This window comes from Pollachius pollachius, assembly GCF_949987615.1.
Source record: "Pollachius pollachius genome assembly, chromosome: 4".
In the NCBI taxonomy this organism is placed as follows: Eukaryota; Metazoa; Chordata; class Actinopteri; order Gadiformes; family Gadidae; genus Pollachius; species Pollachius pollachius.
Window position 1 is genome coordinate 4547741 of NC_136937.1, and position 16635 is coordinate 4564375.

General features: G+C 48.4%; 1 protein-coding gene across 1 annotated transcript in view; it reads right to left on the reverse strand.

Annotated features, from left to right (window-relative positions):
• sbf1 (SET binding factor 1) overlaps positions 1 to 7957 on the reverse strand; it is a 65152-nt gene extending 57195 nt beyond the window's left edge. Inside the window, 1 exon segment of the mRNA XM_079735898.1 lies at positions 7743 to 7957. Coding sequence (XP_079592024.1) covers positions 7743 to 7797 — 55 coding nt within the window. The 5' untranslated portion in view covers positions 7798 to 7957.
• Between the last annotated feature and the right edge of the window lie 8678 nt (positions 7958 to 16635).

Consider the following 16635-nt stretch of genomic DNA (forward strand, 5'->3'; position numbering starts at 1 on the left):
TTTTACAGCTTTATCAGCCATTTTTGCCTGCTCACATCAGATGTTCGAATTATACGATACATGTATAGCGGGAGACTGAGATAGTGTAAGAGAGAGAGAGATCACAGAGAGAGACAGCGAGAGAGAGAGAGCGTGGTGAAAGATGGAACAAGTATGGCAGGAATGAGGCATGAATGAATGCCTGCCTGCCTGGCCCCCCCAAAAGCACACTGATCAGCTGGTGACAGTCACATGAGTGTGAGACAGCAACACTTCCATAAATACACACACCCGCCCACAGCCACCCCACCATCACCTCCTCAAGAGGCTGTCTCCTCCACCTCTCTCTCTCTCTCTCTCTCTCTCTCTCTCTCTCGTGAAACAATAGAGCAGGCCTCAGGTTTCAGCCTTGCCCATATTATCAAACTATCATCACGCTCTCCAACAGTGCAGGGCTGGGCGATGGCTGCCCTGTCTGCTCCTGGCTTGTTTGTGTGACACAATTCAGCCGGGCCGGCGTTTTCAATTGGGGAGACCTGTGTGGCTAGAGATCTCTTATCTGTGGTGCAACATAACCCGGTCAGGATGATGGCATTGAGGTCCACACAGCCGGGGGGGATGAACCGGTCATTGTTAAATGAAGAAGCGTCGAGTTGGAAGTGTTCAAGAGCTGAGCTTCTTTACCTCTTGCAGGTTTGATTCAAAAGAAAACTTCCCGTAGTGACCAGAGGACAACTGTGCAGAAAAAAGGTTAAACGTTGATTTGTAATTTCACAAACTCTTGACGTGTGTGTGTGTGTGTGTCTAGTCTTGTGCGCGGCCGGCCAAGCCATATGCAAACACAACAGGATAAGGTCACCACACCGACGGAGAACGCACGCCATCCCCGGAGGACTTCAAGACTCGGCCCAGTGGGGGACTCGAACCAGTAGCCTGTTATTGTTGGGACCGGCTCAGTGGGACGCGGGTTCAATCCCCCAGGGAACGGGGGGCGGGAATAGAGGGCTGGAGGGGGAATTCTCCAAATTCCAGGGAAGACCATCAAAGCCAGCTTGGGGGCTCCAACCCGTCGCTACACGGCATGAAACCACACGACGCCCTGACCCTATCACTGCAAAGGGGGGGGGGGGGCACTTACTTATCACAGGCTCGGATCGCTGTGTGTGTGTGTGTGTGTGTGTGTGTGTGTGTGTGTGTGTGTGTGTGTGTGTGTGTGTGTGTGTGTGTGTGTGTGTGTGTGTGTGTGTGTGTGTGTGTGTGTGTGTAGTACAATATCCTGCTATGGTAAAGTCAGACACTTTCTTGAAATGAGGCCTAAGTTTGCATGTCTGATACGATCATCTAAAACACAGGCAGGCTATTCACACATTTGCATATGACACCATGAGCCTGCAGGACAGACGCTTGTGTGTCTGTGTGTGACAGAATATGAGTGAGCGTGTGCTATGGTATGCATTGCGACCCGCTCTTCCCCTCCCTAGCTATGTGGAAGGAATGAGGGCTGGCTCTCAGGCCCATTGGGGCCCTCAGATGTCTCCTGAATAAAAAGCATTCAGTACACAGACAGGGCACCGAGATGGAGAGCCATGCACATACATGCGTGCTCATGCATGCACTTACACATTCATGCACTCACTAATACACTCGCACAAGCACTCACTCACTCACGCACACATACATGCACTTACTCATTCACGCAGCCATGCGCTTCTTCCTGCACGCACTCACACACACTGATCGCAGCGCAGAAATGTGCCGAAACACACATACGAGCACAGACGCACACACACAGAAACACTACGAACGTCAACAGAGAGCACAGATTTTTCACCCCAGGAACACACCAAGTCACACACATTGACCTACAGATAGCAAACACGTTGCCTAGCACAATCCACAGACAGAGTAGCCAGAACGAACAACAGATGCACCAACAAACAAGAACACACGTGCACAATGGAACATGCAACCAAATCCATATGCTACATTTGCAAAGACCTCCTATATCGTGCTGCTCGCTGCACTCGCACACTGCGAGCATAAGGGCTGAACATGTTATAAAGCCATGTGATGAGGAGATGATTGAGGTCATGCAGCCCTCAACCCAGGGCTGACATCATCGTCCCAGGAGTGTGGACTCATCTCGGACATCCCCAGGCCAGGTGTGTAGAGAGCAGAGTTACTCATCTCTGACATCCTCAGGCCAGGTGTGTAGAGAGCAGAGTAACTCATCTCTGACATCACCAGGCCAGGGGTGTAGAGAGCAGAGTAACTCATCTCTGACATCACCAGGCCAGGGGTGTAGAGAGCGGAGAAACTCATCTCTGACATCACCAGGCCAGATGTGTAGAGACCAGAGAAACTCATCTCTGACATCACCAGGCCAGGGGTGTAGAAAGCAGAGTCACTCATCTCTGACATCGCTAGGCCAGAGGTGTAGAAAGCAGAGTCACTCATCTCTGACATCGCTAGGCCAGAGGTGTAGAAAGCAGAGTCACTCATCTCTGACATCGCTAGGCCAGAGGTGTAGAGAGCAGAGTGACCGTGCCCAGAACCAGGGCAGGCAGCCAGCACCACTAAATGCTTACTACTACACTTTAAACGAGCCGTATTGATGTTGGACACACTGGCATGGAGATGTGATTCATGAGAACTATACTAATTGGATTGTTGCTTTTTGCAACAACAAGCAAAAACCAACAACAACATAGGTCGAAAACTAACAAGGTAGGTGACACACAAAAACAAGGACAACGTGGGCCTCCCAAGAAAAAAAACAACAACATAGGCCACGATACAAAACCACAACAACGTAGTCCACATGCAAACAACAACAACGAAGTCAACCTGTGAACCACAACAACATAGGCTAACTGAGGAGGGGATGACGAAGGCAGTGCAAACCCCGGCCAGGCGGAGACCCGGGGAAACACGCTGACCACACGGACACCGCCACCACCACCGCCACCAGCAGCAGCCTGTCCGCCCCTCTGCCTGCCCTATGGGAGGCAGATCGAGGGAGCTATTTCTAGAGGGTCCGTGAGGCTGCAGTGGGCCTGCCCTTAGAGGGGGCATCGGGCAGCCGCAGACAAACACTGCTCTCCTTCTCTCTGAGTTGCATGCATGCGCTCTCTCTCCCCTTCTCTCTGAGTTGCAAACTCTCCTCTCTCTTCTTCACTCTCTGAGTTGCATGCATGTGCTCTCTCTCTCCTTCTCTCTGAGTTGCATACTCTCTCTCTCTTCTTCACTCTGAGTTGCATGCATGTGCTCTCTCTCCCCTTCTCTCTGAGTTGCATACTCTCTCTCTCTTCTTCACTCTCTGAGTTGCATGCATGTGCTCTCTCTCCACTTCTCTCTGAGTTGCATACTGTCTCTCTCTTCTTCACTCTCTGAGTTGCATGCATGTGCTCTCTCTCCCCTTCTCTCTTAGTTGCATACTCTCTCTCTCTTCTTCACTCTCTGAGTTGCATGCATGTGCTCTCTCTCTCCTTCTCTCTGAGTTGCATGCATGTTCTCTCTCTCTTGGTTGCATATTTTCGCCCTCTCCTTTTCTCTGAGTTGCATGCATGTGCTCTCTCTCCCCTTCTCTCTCAGTTGCATATTCTCTCTCTCTCCTTCTGAGTTGAATGCATGCACGATCTTCTTCTCTCTATGTTATATATTCTCTCTCTCCTCTCTCTCTGAGTTGCACGAATTGTGCTCTCTCTCCTTCTCTCTTAGTTGCAAATTCTCTCTCTCTCTCTCTCTCTCTGAAGACCTTTAGCGTTGAATTCACTTTACCTGCACCCCAACTCAACATCTTGTAGACGTTTGCAACACACACACACACCTGCCAGGTGATCACCCCTCATTTGTACTGCACTAAACAGGTGAGTGCCAGTGTGTGCTTAATCAATAGCTTCCATTTGAAGTCTTTCAGCAGCAAGGCGTGAACCAGAGGGAGGCCTGCTTAATGTGGAGCTGGGGTTGGGGGGGGGGGGGAGACTGGACATAGAATCCCCTGCCAGGATTGTCACTTGGGAAAGAAGCAAAGACTCCTCTATTCTGCTGGAGACAGCACAGTATTCACCAGAGTCTCTCTGGTTGCAAGGCGGACAGATGGGGCCAGAATGGAACCCTGTGTGTGTGTGTGTGTATGTGTGTGTGTGTGTGTGTGTGAGTATGCGCACTTCAATGGAGCTCTTTGCACAAAAGTGTACACACCCTACAGAAATTCACACACGCACACACAGACAGAGGGACAATCTGGATTCTCGCTCTCAATAAATCTCCCTTGGGTATCCAACCCCCCTCCCTCCTCCTCTCCCTCTCCCTCTCTCCACTTCCTGTTTGGACCGCGGACGGCGTATCCCAAGTTCTCGGCACAGCGGAGGGCGGCTGTCAAAACACAGCAGCCGTCGGTGGCGCAGTTTCAACCAGAAGAGCCTCGCTGCAGCGGCCCCGCAACCAAGGGCCCTGCTACAGTGGCCTCTGCGCATTTTGGTAACCAGAGGCCACCCAAAGCGCTGTACAATATTTCCTAACATTCGCCCATTCATACACACATTCAAACACCGACGGCGGCGTCAGAAGCCAGCTGGACAGGAGCAGTCAGGGTTAGGTGCCTTGCTCAGGGACACCTTGACACTCTAGCTAGCTAGGGAGAGCCGGGGATCGAACCAGCAACCTTGGGGTTACCAGCCAACCCGCTCTACCCCCTGAGCTAATGCCGTCCTTTACGGGCAAGTGCAGTGGCCCCACCACGGCACTGCAGCCGCGGACTGGTCCCTACAACGGCCCTAGTCCCCCTCCACCAGAGACAGCCTGCCTCTTCTCCCAGGTAGATCCAGCACACCGATAGCCCTGAGCTCCGATGGCCGTCTGGGCCACCCGACACCTCGGTGACGAGAAGACCGCGGACGGACGGAACATTTTGAAACCAAACCGCGCTCCTCCTCGGGCCCTTGGTGTGCGAGCCAACAAGTGAACAAGCGAACAAGTGACCGAGGGAACACAGCGCCGCGGACAGCAGCAGCAGCAGCAGCAGCAGCCTAATTAGAGAGAGGGTAGCAAATAGCTCTTTGCGCGCCGCTCATAAAACACTGGGGACCTTTGTCTGCCTGGGACACTGCTCAGCGAGACGCCACAACACAACAAGACAGGACAGACTGTGCCGCTGTGTCTCCGCCTCCACATCGCTCAGCGGCCCGGGACAGCAGCGCCCGATGACAGTGTGGGGAACGCAGGGAGAGAGGTGTGGCTCCTGGCGGCGCTGTCAGGTGTATGTGAGCGCAGATGCAAACACGGAGCCACACTAAACACACACACCTCCATGCGAAAGCGCTCGCAGTCACAGGATGCAGCGAGTACTTTCTGACCTGGAGGGAAACGCAACCGGCGAGAAGAACCGAATTCCCAACCGGTTCGGTGACTTGATTGTTTCACTACTTTCATTCAGTGAATCATTTTGGGGGGGGTTTGGGGGGGTGGGGTTGAAAGAAAGAAGTTGGCTTCTGTTTGCTCCGACACCAAAGGCAAGGCCTGAAAACCAGGTTGTCAACAATGCAAATGACGATCTGGTAAATGGTAAATAGACTGCATTTATACAGCGCTTTTCTAACAAGCGGCCACGCAAAGAGCATTGGGATAATGCCTCACATTCAGCCATTCATACACAAATTCACAAAACGACGACGGTGTTGACAGTCATGCAAGGCGACAGCTAGCTCATCAGGAGCAGTTAGGGGCAAGAGTCTTGCTCAGTGACACCTCGACAATTACCTAGGAGGAGCCGGGGATCGAACTAGCAACCTTCCGGTTACCAGCCAACCCGCTCTCCATCCTGAGCCACATGCCACCCCACGATCTGCTGCTTTCCTCCACTTACTATCGGCACCACAGCCGTTCAGAGAGCCATGCTCATTACCAGAGCCTGCCTGCTCCTTCCTGTAATGGACTTTAAGCTCAGTGCCTGCAGCCCGCGGAACCGAAACCACGCTCCGACTGAAATCATTACTGCCACGCTGAAGGGCCTTCCAGAACGGCCTGTAAAGCCTTTCAGGGTGGATACACAACCACAACGACCACACACACACAGGCACACACAAACACACACACACACACCATCTCCAAATGGTCTTGATGAGGGCGTGTCAGAGCTGTTGACGAGGCTCCGGGAAGGCCTCAGCGTGAAGGGGGGGGGGTGAGAGCTGGCATAATCGATCCCCATTCGGTCCACTTAGGAAATGATGCGTTGTGGTGCCTCAAACTAATGACTCCTGCAACATCAAGACGATGAAGCCGGGCCTGGTGATGTAATTGCACAGAGTAAAAGGTAAAAGGCTAATAGAAATGGGCCACAATACATATCTTGAATACTTTACAATTATGGCGCCCAAAAAAAAGCCCCCCTGGCCCCAAGTCGTTCCTATTGTAGACAGTGTGTGTGTGTTGTGCTGGTATATTGGGTGAACTACAACAATCATCTTCATCACCCTTAAGTGTGTGTGTGTGTTTTACATGAGAGGGTCGACTCGGTCCGGGACACACAAACACTTTAATGTCTGGCTCCCAGATGCGATTTACGGGCCTGCTCTGCGTTCTGCACAGAACAGGAAGGGGTGATTTTGCAGTGCTTGCAACGTCAACGTTATAACATCCTGCCAACGTATATCATCAAACGACAGGCACACAAAATACGGATTGCCACAGTGCGTAGTGTAGCTGGACCACGTCGCGCTAAAAGCCTCGCACACATTGCTTTTAGCGGCCCATGTCACGTTACGATTTGACTGTTCTGAATTATTCATGGTGCAAAAACCAGATTCTATAAATAAGACACTCCCACGTTACAAGTTCTCGGCTCGCAACATGCCTTCATTGAATGAGGAGGAGCTGAATATTTCATGATTATCGGGTCATTATACTGCACGGATCTAGGCCAAGGCACGAACGAAAGAATGGAGGATTTGGGGGTGGGGGGCGTCAGTTAACGGTCCATACTCCCCCCGTCCCAACAACTAGGGAGACAACAGAGGGAGAGGACAGAGGGGGCTCCTCGCTCCATGGCCGTTATGGCTCTGGGAGGGGCGAAGCCATCTGGGTTAATCCACACAAAACAAAGAATACAATCACCCATTGGAAATGGAGTCGGGAAACGGTTCGCATTACGACAAAGTGCAAAGTGTTACCGGAGAAATCAACAAGCGTTGGTTGAGCGCACGTCAGTGTGGCTGTCCCTCTGTTCCACACAGGATCCTGCAAAGCACAACTCCGCCGAAAGCGTTTCTTTGCAGCAGCTTAGATCTGTCAACTTTAAAATGTCCCCCTAAACGACAGCTATTGCAAAACCGCAAAAGCGATCACTCACAACGACCAAGGCCTAAAGTTCATTTTAGACCCCATATCTGCACCAACCCCCTTCCAAAAATCAATGCTATCACTGTCCCGGCCAACTGACACCAAACTAACGTGCCTCGCAGTTCAGACCTTTTTCATGTAGTGTTGCCGACCCCAGATCACAGCTACGCCTAAGAAACCGGCCGTTTTAATTCATTTCCCCCCAGCGACGTCTGACACCGGCTGACATGCTAACGCCTAAGTACACTAATCCCCGTGAGGCCCACGCATCCGCGGCCTGTCGTAACGCCGCGCCCGGGCTGACACTCCGGGCAACGCGCTGAGTGTTCCACCCCGGGCCGGCCCGTCCCCCGCCTTCTGTTTACCAGGGGCTGATCCGCGGCTAATACGCGGCTAGCTGGGAGAGGCTAACACAAGCAACCCACCTCGTTTATCGAGGTCGTAGCCGACCACAACGAAGTAGTCGGCAAGCCGGGTCATCTTGGAGTTCAAGGCGACAGGGCTCTCTGGTTAAATCCTTTGGTTTTTCCGTCAATATTCCATTTAGGTCCTGCCGGCGGGAGACACATCACGGGCGACGGTAGCATCCTTCCTGTAGCTGTATCCCGCCGCCATACTGCCTATCTGCCTGGCCCTGACAGCGATGTGAGGGAGTCTGCGCAGTAGGGCTCAGGGAGGGGCGCATGGCAGGAATGTCCCACCGCGGTCCATGTAGTCAGAATCAGAATCTGAATTACTTTGATTACATCTTATTGTACAAGTACACAAGAGTACAATTCTTAAGCGTAGTTCCTCAACCGCCACATGGCAGCAACAATACAAGATAGAGTTAATAAAAATACGTACAAATAAAATATGTAGAAATAAAAATATGTAAAATAGGTAGCAGCATAGATCGCAATAATAAATTTTAGTAATAAAATAAAATAAATTGAGTATTACGAGAAACTGAAACAGTGGTAATAAGTTATTAATCAGTAATAATCAGTAATGAAGTGTAGTAAGAAGTGTAAAGTCTAGTGTAAAGTGTAAGTGTAAAGTGTTCAAGTTGTAGTTGTACCAGCAACGGTGGATTCTAGTGCGATGTGTCTGCTTGAGTGTACGTATCACTCGTTCATGCTAAAGTAAACGTTTAATGGGTTTTTTTTGTTGTTGTTTTTGCGTGAATGAATGCAGAAATTAAAGGGATCCTAGGCCTCGTTATATGCATAAGCGTGGTTATTATTGTGTATGACTTTTGAACACATGACAGGAAGATTCTTTAGAGAGAAGCATGCGGGTAACCAAAGCAACGCATACCTATCTGGTAGCACGACTCTGACTGATTTTTTATATAGCATATATGTATAATATATATAATATAGAACTTAATATTTATTAAGTTATGTAAAAATATCGCTACTTAGCATTGTTGTTGCATTTCTGCGTTGTTTATTTGTGTGCTTACAACATTGAATTGCGGTGGATTACAACGTAGTATGTAGTCCACCCTTTAACGCGACAGGATGATATAACTCGAAGGCTGCTCGTCACGCCTGCCCTGTCCTGACGGCCAGAGTGAGATAACCTCACTGTGGGAGAGTGAGGTTGGAGTGAGGTTAGAGGAAGGAGGCATGAGCACATTTACCCCCGGACATCCCGTCAAAACACGCCACTGCCGTCCTTCAGAGATGGAGTCACCGTCCTTGGTTCTCCCGAGGGGTGGGGGGGTGGGGGGGGGGGAGTCAACAGTTCCCCCCATGACCCTTGACCTGTAAACAGGACAACATCAAGCATTGTTTGTAACCTCTTAGGAGGAATTTTCTACATACGCTTTCTACTCTCTTGCGCAATCATAGATAGACAGCCAGGTCCATGGGGGAAATAAACTGACCTCTGATCGTTTAATCAACACAACGAGGTGACTTCATGTGTCTCTAGAGAGAGAAAAGCTTTATGGCCGTTCTTGTAATCAGCGCTGTTTTTCTGGGAGGCGCTGTTGAGGTTTTAGTGATGGGCTTGTTAGTGGGTAACCTTGAACTCCCCATGACACACATGATCAGTGTCTGGGGAGAGAGAGGGAGAGGGAGAGGGAAAGAGAGAGAGAGAGAGAGAGAGAGAGAGAGAGAGAGAGAGAGAGAGAGAGACATTCTGTCTGAACAACAGTCTGAAGCCCTCGGCATAACACTGGTAGACACCGAAATCAAATGTCTGCTGTTTGCAGATGACCTGGTGCTGCTGTCCCCAACCAAAGAAGGCCTACAGCAGCACCTAGATCTTCTGCACAGCTTCTCTCAAACCTGGGCCCTGACAGTGAACCTTAGTAAAACCAAAATAATGATATTTGAAAAAAGACCCAGCCTCAACAAATGCACATTCCACCTAGACACTGTTACAAAAAACGATACCTACCTCGGCATAAAGGTAGGTATCCAATTAAGATCTGGCAAAAGATATTTGACTCAGTGATAGAGCCCATTGTGCTCTACGGCTGTGAAGTCTGGGGCCCACTCACCAAACAAGATTTTATAAATGGGACAAACATCAAATTGAAACTCTTCATGCAGAATTCTGCAAATCAATGCTAAAAGTCCAAAGAAAGACACAAAATAATGCATGCAGAGCAGAATTAGGACGATGTCCAATCGTTATTAAAATTCAGAAGAGAGACCTAAAATTTTATAACCACCTTAAGGAAAGCGACAGCAACACACTCCACAACAAGGCTCTTACCCACAGAGTGTTACACCCAGAAAAGTGTTCCCTTAGCCAGCTTGTCCTGGTACTCTTTCCAACACACAACAACCAACACATCAGGCAAAACCAAATTATAAGAAAACAAAAGGAAAAGTATTTGGCACATTGGAAAGAGTCCACCAAAAACTAGAGTAAATTGGCCTGCTATTCGTCCCTTAACAGAGACTACACTGTGGCAGAATACCTGACCACCGTGACCGACCCAAAACCGAGGAAATCCTTGACCAGATACAGACTCAGCGAACACAGCCTGGCCATCGAGAAGGGACACCACAGACAGACCTGGCTCCCAAGAGAAGACAGACTGTGCTACCACTGCACACACAGAACTGCACTTCCTGACTTCCTGTCAGTCATACGAAGACATCAAGAATACACACTTCCCACGGATTACAAAGGCATGCAAGGACTTAAAAGACACTCCAGATGCTCACAAACTGCCATACCTGTTGATTGATACCTGTTGCAAGATCCGTCACCTGTTGTGATGAGAGAAGGACCTCAAACTCCCCATAGACTTATCCCCCTGGACTCACTCTTCACACAATATTGCACTATTGCACACATCCTCCATAATGCAAGTACTGTGTATTTAGAGTGTAACTTTAATTTATATGTTTATACGAGATACTGTATTTTTTGTAATTTTTATAATATTTCACATTTTACTTTTTATAGTACTTTTTTAGTATAACATTTGATATGTATAGATATTTTGTATTTAACGTTTTATACTTATTATATTATATATTATACTATATAGCTGACCTTTTTACTTTTTATTTTATAATGCTGTTTATTTTATTGTTCACCTGCTTTGGCAATGCAAATGTATATTTCTCATGCCAATAAAGCTTTTTTGAATTGAAATTGAATTGAATTGAGAGAGAGAGAGAGAGAGATCGAGAGAGCGAGAGATATACAGAGAGAGACAGAGAGAGTGAGGGAGAGAGAGAGAAACAGGGAGGGATAGAGAGAGACAGAGAGAGAGACACATATAGGGGGGGAGAGAGAGAGAGAGACAGGGAGGGATAGAGAGAGACAGAGAGAGAGACACATATAGGGGGGAGAGAGAGAGAGAGAGACAGGGAGGGATAGAGAGAGACAGAGAGAGAGACACATATAGGGGGGGAGAGAGAGAGAGAGTGAGAGAGAGAGAGAGAGAGACAGGGAGGGATAGAGAGAGACAGAGAGAGAGACACATATAGGGGGGGAGAGAGAGAGAGAGTGAGAAAGAGAGAGAGAGAGACAGGGAGGGATAGAGAGAGACAGAGAGAGAGACACACACACAGGGAGAGCGAGAGACTTATAGGGCAGGAGCAGTGCAATCTCGTCAGACTCTAAATAATAAACAGATGAAGGAGTAGACGGGACAGGGGAAGCAGAACAAGCAGGGGAGAGCAGGCCCTCCATCTTGTCACTGATTCGATAGGTGACGTTTTGAACCTCAGCCTACTCGGAGCACAGAAAGCCACAACCCGACCGGATGACTGAACCATGTGACTTCCTGTTCGCTTGCAGAGAGACAGGAAGTGGTTTGAGGGGGCTCCTGCATCCGTAGCTCTTCCTGGATCGTCCAGCCTTCGATTGCTTTCCCTTTTCATGTAGTGATGAGAACATGCTTGATTGATTGAGTAGGAACTGCAACTGATAGTTTCATTTCCTTATACTTTAGAGATCAAGATACAGTGATGGGTTGGAGTGTACCTCCAGAGCAAATAAACTGGTTTTACCCGATTTATAAAAAGATATGCAGATTAGCCTAATTTGAAAAAAAAGAAATCCACATGCTTCTCTTGTATTTCTTTGTTATTGAAACTAGACACGTAAATCCCCGCCGAGGTAACAGGAACAGGCTAAGACTCTTGTTTACAGTAAACCATATCTGCCTGAAATGTAACTCATCCGGATTATACTGATAACACCTAGGAGAGAAGAGCACACTAGTCCGATTCATGGCGAGGTGTGCCACCCAACAAAGCACTAATAGTCTCACAGTGTCAGATATGGTAGCTCCCAAAGTGTGGCTCGGTGACCCAATTACATGATGGACCCGATTCCTGTTCCTTTCTTAACACACACCTGTGTGTCTTGTCTGTTTTAACTGATAATTTGACTAAAAAGGGCCAAACTGTCGTGCAACAATCTATAGAGAAAGGAGTATTGCTTGTATAACAGCGCAAAATGGCCTGAACGCGGAGTTACTACAGGTAGGTCACGATATGAATGAAGTGTAGGAACCCAGAAGTCACGTGTCTCTCCATAATCAATGCATTAGACGAATGAGGTTTTTGCCATATTTGGGCATGATAGTTAGTACATTGGTGGACTAGTTAGTATTCAGAAGATGAAAGCCTCGCGTTGGGGCCTTTTCTACCCCAACAGGAAGTGACACACAGTGCTTATGACAGAAAGATCATGGTGTGTGTGTGTGTGTGTGTGTGTGTGTTTGTGTGTGTATATCTGTGTGTGTGTGTGTGTGTATGCATGCATGCATGGGTGCGTGCATGTGTGCGTCAGTTTGTCGGGCCGGGTGTGCATTATGGAAAGGAGGCCAAAAATAGACTAAAAGACCAAAGATAAGAAAAATATATATTTTACATCACAAATCACAGGGATTCTATTTCTGGAATCTATTGAGGATCTGTGTTACCACCGGCACCTGCCACTCATAATTTTACGCTCGTTAAAAAGATACAAGGTGGGGCAGGTGAGCAGAAAGAGAGCCGAAGAGAGCAAGACTCAAAAGCACAGAATCCCTCTCTGCTCCCTCTCTCCCAGTAAGCTTCAGACATTGAGAAGGCTTCAATTCCACAGACCTGGGATGGACAGACAAGATGAATTCTCTGGAGCAATCAGGGAAGAGACGCCCCGATTAGTCAATACTAGCCAAGCGTTTTCTAAAATCGAACTTGGCCCGAACGTTTTCTCACAGTGCATTTCCACCACTAAGAGCTGATGGCTTGCGGGGCCCAGACCAAGGAACTCAAGCCCCTAGGGGCCCCCCTAATCTTAAGTAAAAAAATATATATATATATATATTTAAACTATTTAATCTATTAATATTAAAGCACCAAACTGTTGTTTGTTGAAAGGGTATACACAGAAAATATTGCTGAAAACATGCGTGAAAACATGGAGAGCAAACACAGAGCAGGTGCACTGAGACGAAAAAGAAACCAGAAGACAGATTCAAACCTGGGTGCGTCCCGCAGCGCGGTCGTGGGTTAGTTAGTTTCTATTCACTACGTAGGGTTAGGGCTAGGGATATAAAAATATAAATATGGCCCGCAGCAAACCTGAAAAGAGAGACGCCAAAGGCCTGCGGTCTCCGTGCCAGGTCTGCTTGTTTTTTATTTGTTTTTAATTTACGGGCCCTTTGTCAGACCCGGGCCCGGAGCACTTTTCTTTTGTCATAAACAAGACTCTTAGAACAGGCCTAGAATTACCACAAGCCATCGCTATCAAAACGACTGCCCTAAGCCTACTGTGAGGCAAGAGATGTTGCTATTTATACATATTGAAAGATTAAAAATAGCCTTCAATGTGATCCAAGCCCGCGTGTCGGATCTGATATCAGCTTGTGGGCTCAAGTGGGTGTAGGCACTGCAGGGTGGTGCCCAGACTCCACCCTTCACCTGTAACACCTCGTGCCCACTGCACGGTCCGTCAACGGACGTCGGAAGGCATGGCTGACGGACGGGGGAGCTTTCCAGGGTCTTCAGAGCCAGAGTAGTGTCACAGTGCTAAAATATGCATACGCGATCTGATTGGATGACGGATCCGTCGCTGCTGAAAAAGTTGAAAAATTTTCAACTTTTTGACGGCGCCGACGGATCCAACGGAACGGACGGATCCACAATGCATTGCGCGTCTGTCCCCATTCAAAGCCAATGGGGATCAGTCAACGAACGGTGCCCGTTCGTTGACTGAACGAACGGATGCAGTGGGCACGAGGCGTTACACCTCGTGCCCCTGCGTCCGTTCGTTGACTGATCCCCATTGACTGTGACACTACTCAGGCTCTGACGACCCTGGAAAGCTCCCCCGTCCGTCAGCCACGCCTTCCAACGTCCTTTGACGGACGGTGCAGTGGGCACATGGCGTAAGGGTGAATAGCCCTGCAGAACACCATCAACTCTGCACACTACAAGCTTCAGCAAACCGACTTGGTTGGGTTGTGCACACAGCGTAACACAGGAGCTTTGTAAATAAAGCTTCAAGTTCAAGGAGCCAAGAGAGAAGCGCCAAGAGGGAGAAAGGACTCGAGCAGTCTGGGAAAAAATTATATCTCCAAAACAATTAGTCACAGGGATTTTATAGTGACTTAGGCGATGACCTTTTGTCCGAGACAAGTCGACCTCTCATTTGATAGCGGGTTTGTTTGTAAATTACTGAAGTTATTTATTTATGTTGCATCCGGGGCCATATTTTGAATGACTTCGTTCAGGCATGTGAAGAATGTGTTTTCTGCGCCAGTGTATTTTCTCGGTGGATATGAGTTTGACTTTAAACTACAGTTCACTAGGGGGCAGCAATCATTAGATAAATACTACACAGTGGTCTGGGGTACCGGACTTCGACACAAGTGATGGTACCCCTCAGGAATAACTGATCCACCAGCCCGTTATTTCTGACATGGTAGAAGTTCAATGAAATACGGTATGTCAACAATACTGATATTGCTGTTTGGACTTTCTTGTGTTATTTCTCTCACTCTCTCTCCCTATGTCTCTCTCTCTCTCTCTCTCTCTCTCTCTCGCTCTCTCTCTCTCTCTCTCTCTCTCTCTCTGTCTCTCTCTCTCTCTCTCTCTCTTTCTCAAATCCTCTCGCTATCGTATTTATTTATGTGCAATACTGATATTGCTGTTTAACTAGTTTTATTTCTCTCTCTCTCTCTCTCTCTCTCGCTCTCTCTCTCTCTCCCCCCCATGTCTCTCTCTTACGCTCATCTCCTCTCTCTATCTTAGATCTTAGAGAATAAAACATAACTTTGTCGCATGTTCCATCTTAAATCAGCTTGAATGTGTGGTGTATGCATGTGAAACTAGAAGAAAAAGTGAAAGGAGACAGAGAAACCCATGACTAGGCTGAGCAGCACTTGTTACAGTGAAGAGGACAGACAGACAGACAGACGGACAGACATGTCTGTCTGTCATGGTTAACAGCGTCGTGTACCCAGAGTCCAGTTGGATGTTTTCCCCAAGAAGGGGCCTGTGTTAAGGAGTTTGCATAACTCAATGTACCCAAAGAAAACATGTTTTTGTCCGTGTCACCCCCTGCCCCGCGGCCACTTCACCTGACCCCCTGTGATTGATATGTTTTGGGGGAGCGAACCTCAGAGTTTGAACGGGACGCATAATGCTGCACTTGACGATCCTTAAGTGGACGCTTTCAGTGTTTCCTGTTGTGCTGAGGCCTCCCTGGGGTCCCCAACATACACATCCTACACCTGCCACACACACATGCACGCACACATACACACAGGCACCTATGTAGCATGCATGCTCACACACACACACACACACACACACACACACATTAAAGCACACACAAGCACACACACGCATGCACGCACACACACATGCAACCATGCAGCATTCATGCGCATTGCGCACACACACATACATGCACAAACACACGCACCCACCCAACCTTTGCTTTCCAGACTGTCTGTCTGTTCAGGTCCAAATAACACTCATAACATTAATCACACTTTCTATACAATGCCATCTGGGTCCTCATCGTTGTGGACTTAAAATCAGTCAATTTGCAAAAGGACATCAAACAAAATTCCTGCACTCTGCGATCGCTTGGCCATGTCTTCCCATGTTTGGGAGGTTTTCAGAGCCACAGTGGGCACCGATGGAAGCTCTTTCTAAGCTCCTTAATGATTGTCTGGGGCACCTTGGCCAAGCGTTGTCTTTCATGTCCACTGATGACTCTGCAAAGAGAGAGTGACGAGGGTGGAACGACGGACCGCCCAGGACCGGCCGTCCCTCTCGGCCACTGATTCGCGGGGCGAGAGCTGTCACAGGCTCACTCATCGTTAGATAAATGGGTTGGAACTCAGAACCCCTTTGCTCTGCCACACTCCCACATAATTACAACGACCACGCGCGAAAGAGCTGTGTGGTCAAGGTGGTTTTTGGAAGGTGACGGATGTATGAGTGAACTTCATTGGAACTGAGAGCTGGTCTGCTTTCCCAGCAGAGTCCAACACACAAGACTGGTGTTTTATTATAAAGAAAGCCCCCTGTGGGTAACCTGACTAGGTTTTACATGTGGCTAAAATGACGAAATTTATAATCAAAACATGCAGTAACAGCACTGTTGTGTTTATGTAATCTGATGACCCACTTATAACAGAGTCTACGCCCGCTTTTTGCCTTTTGCCCTCTACCAGGAAAACCTTTGGGAAAATGAATTGAGGACCGAGATTAGAGAAACCATCCCTTTTATTCCCTGCCTAAAATGGATTATCTTAATCAAGTGGCTGTAAAGCGCTACTCACTCTGATTGTATTATAACAACAGAGAGGTTGTACGTGAGAAAGAGGACGGAAGTTCAAAGCCTCTGCTT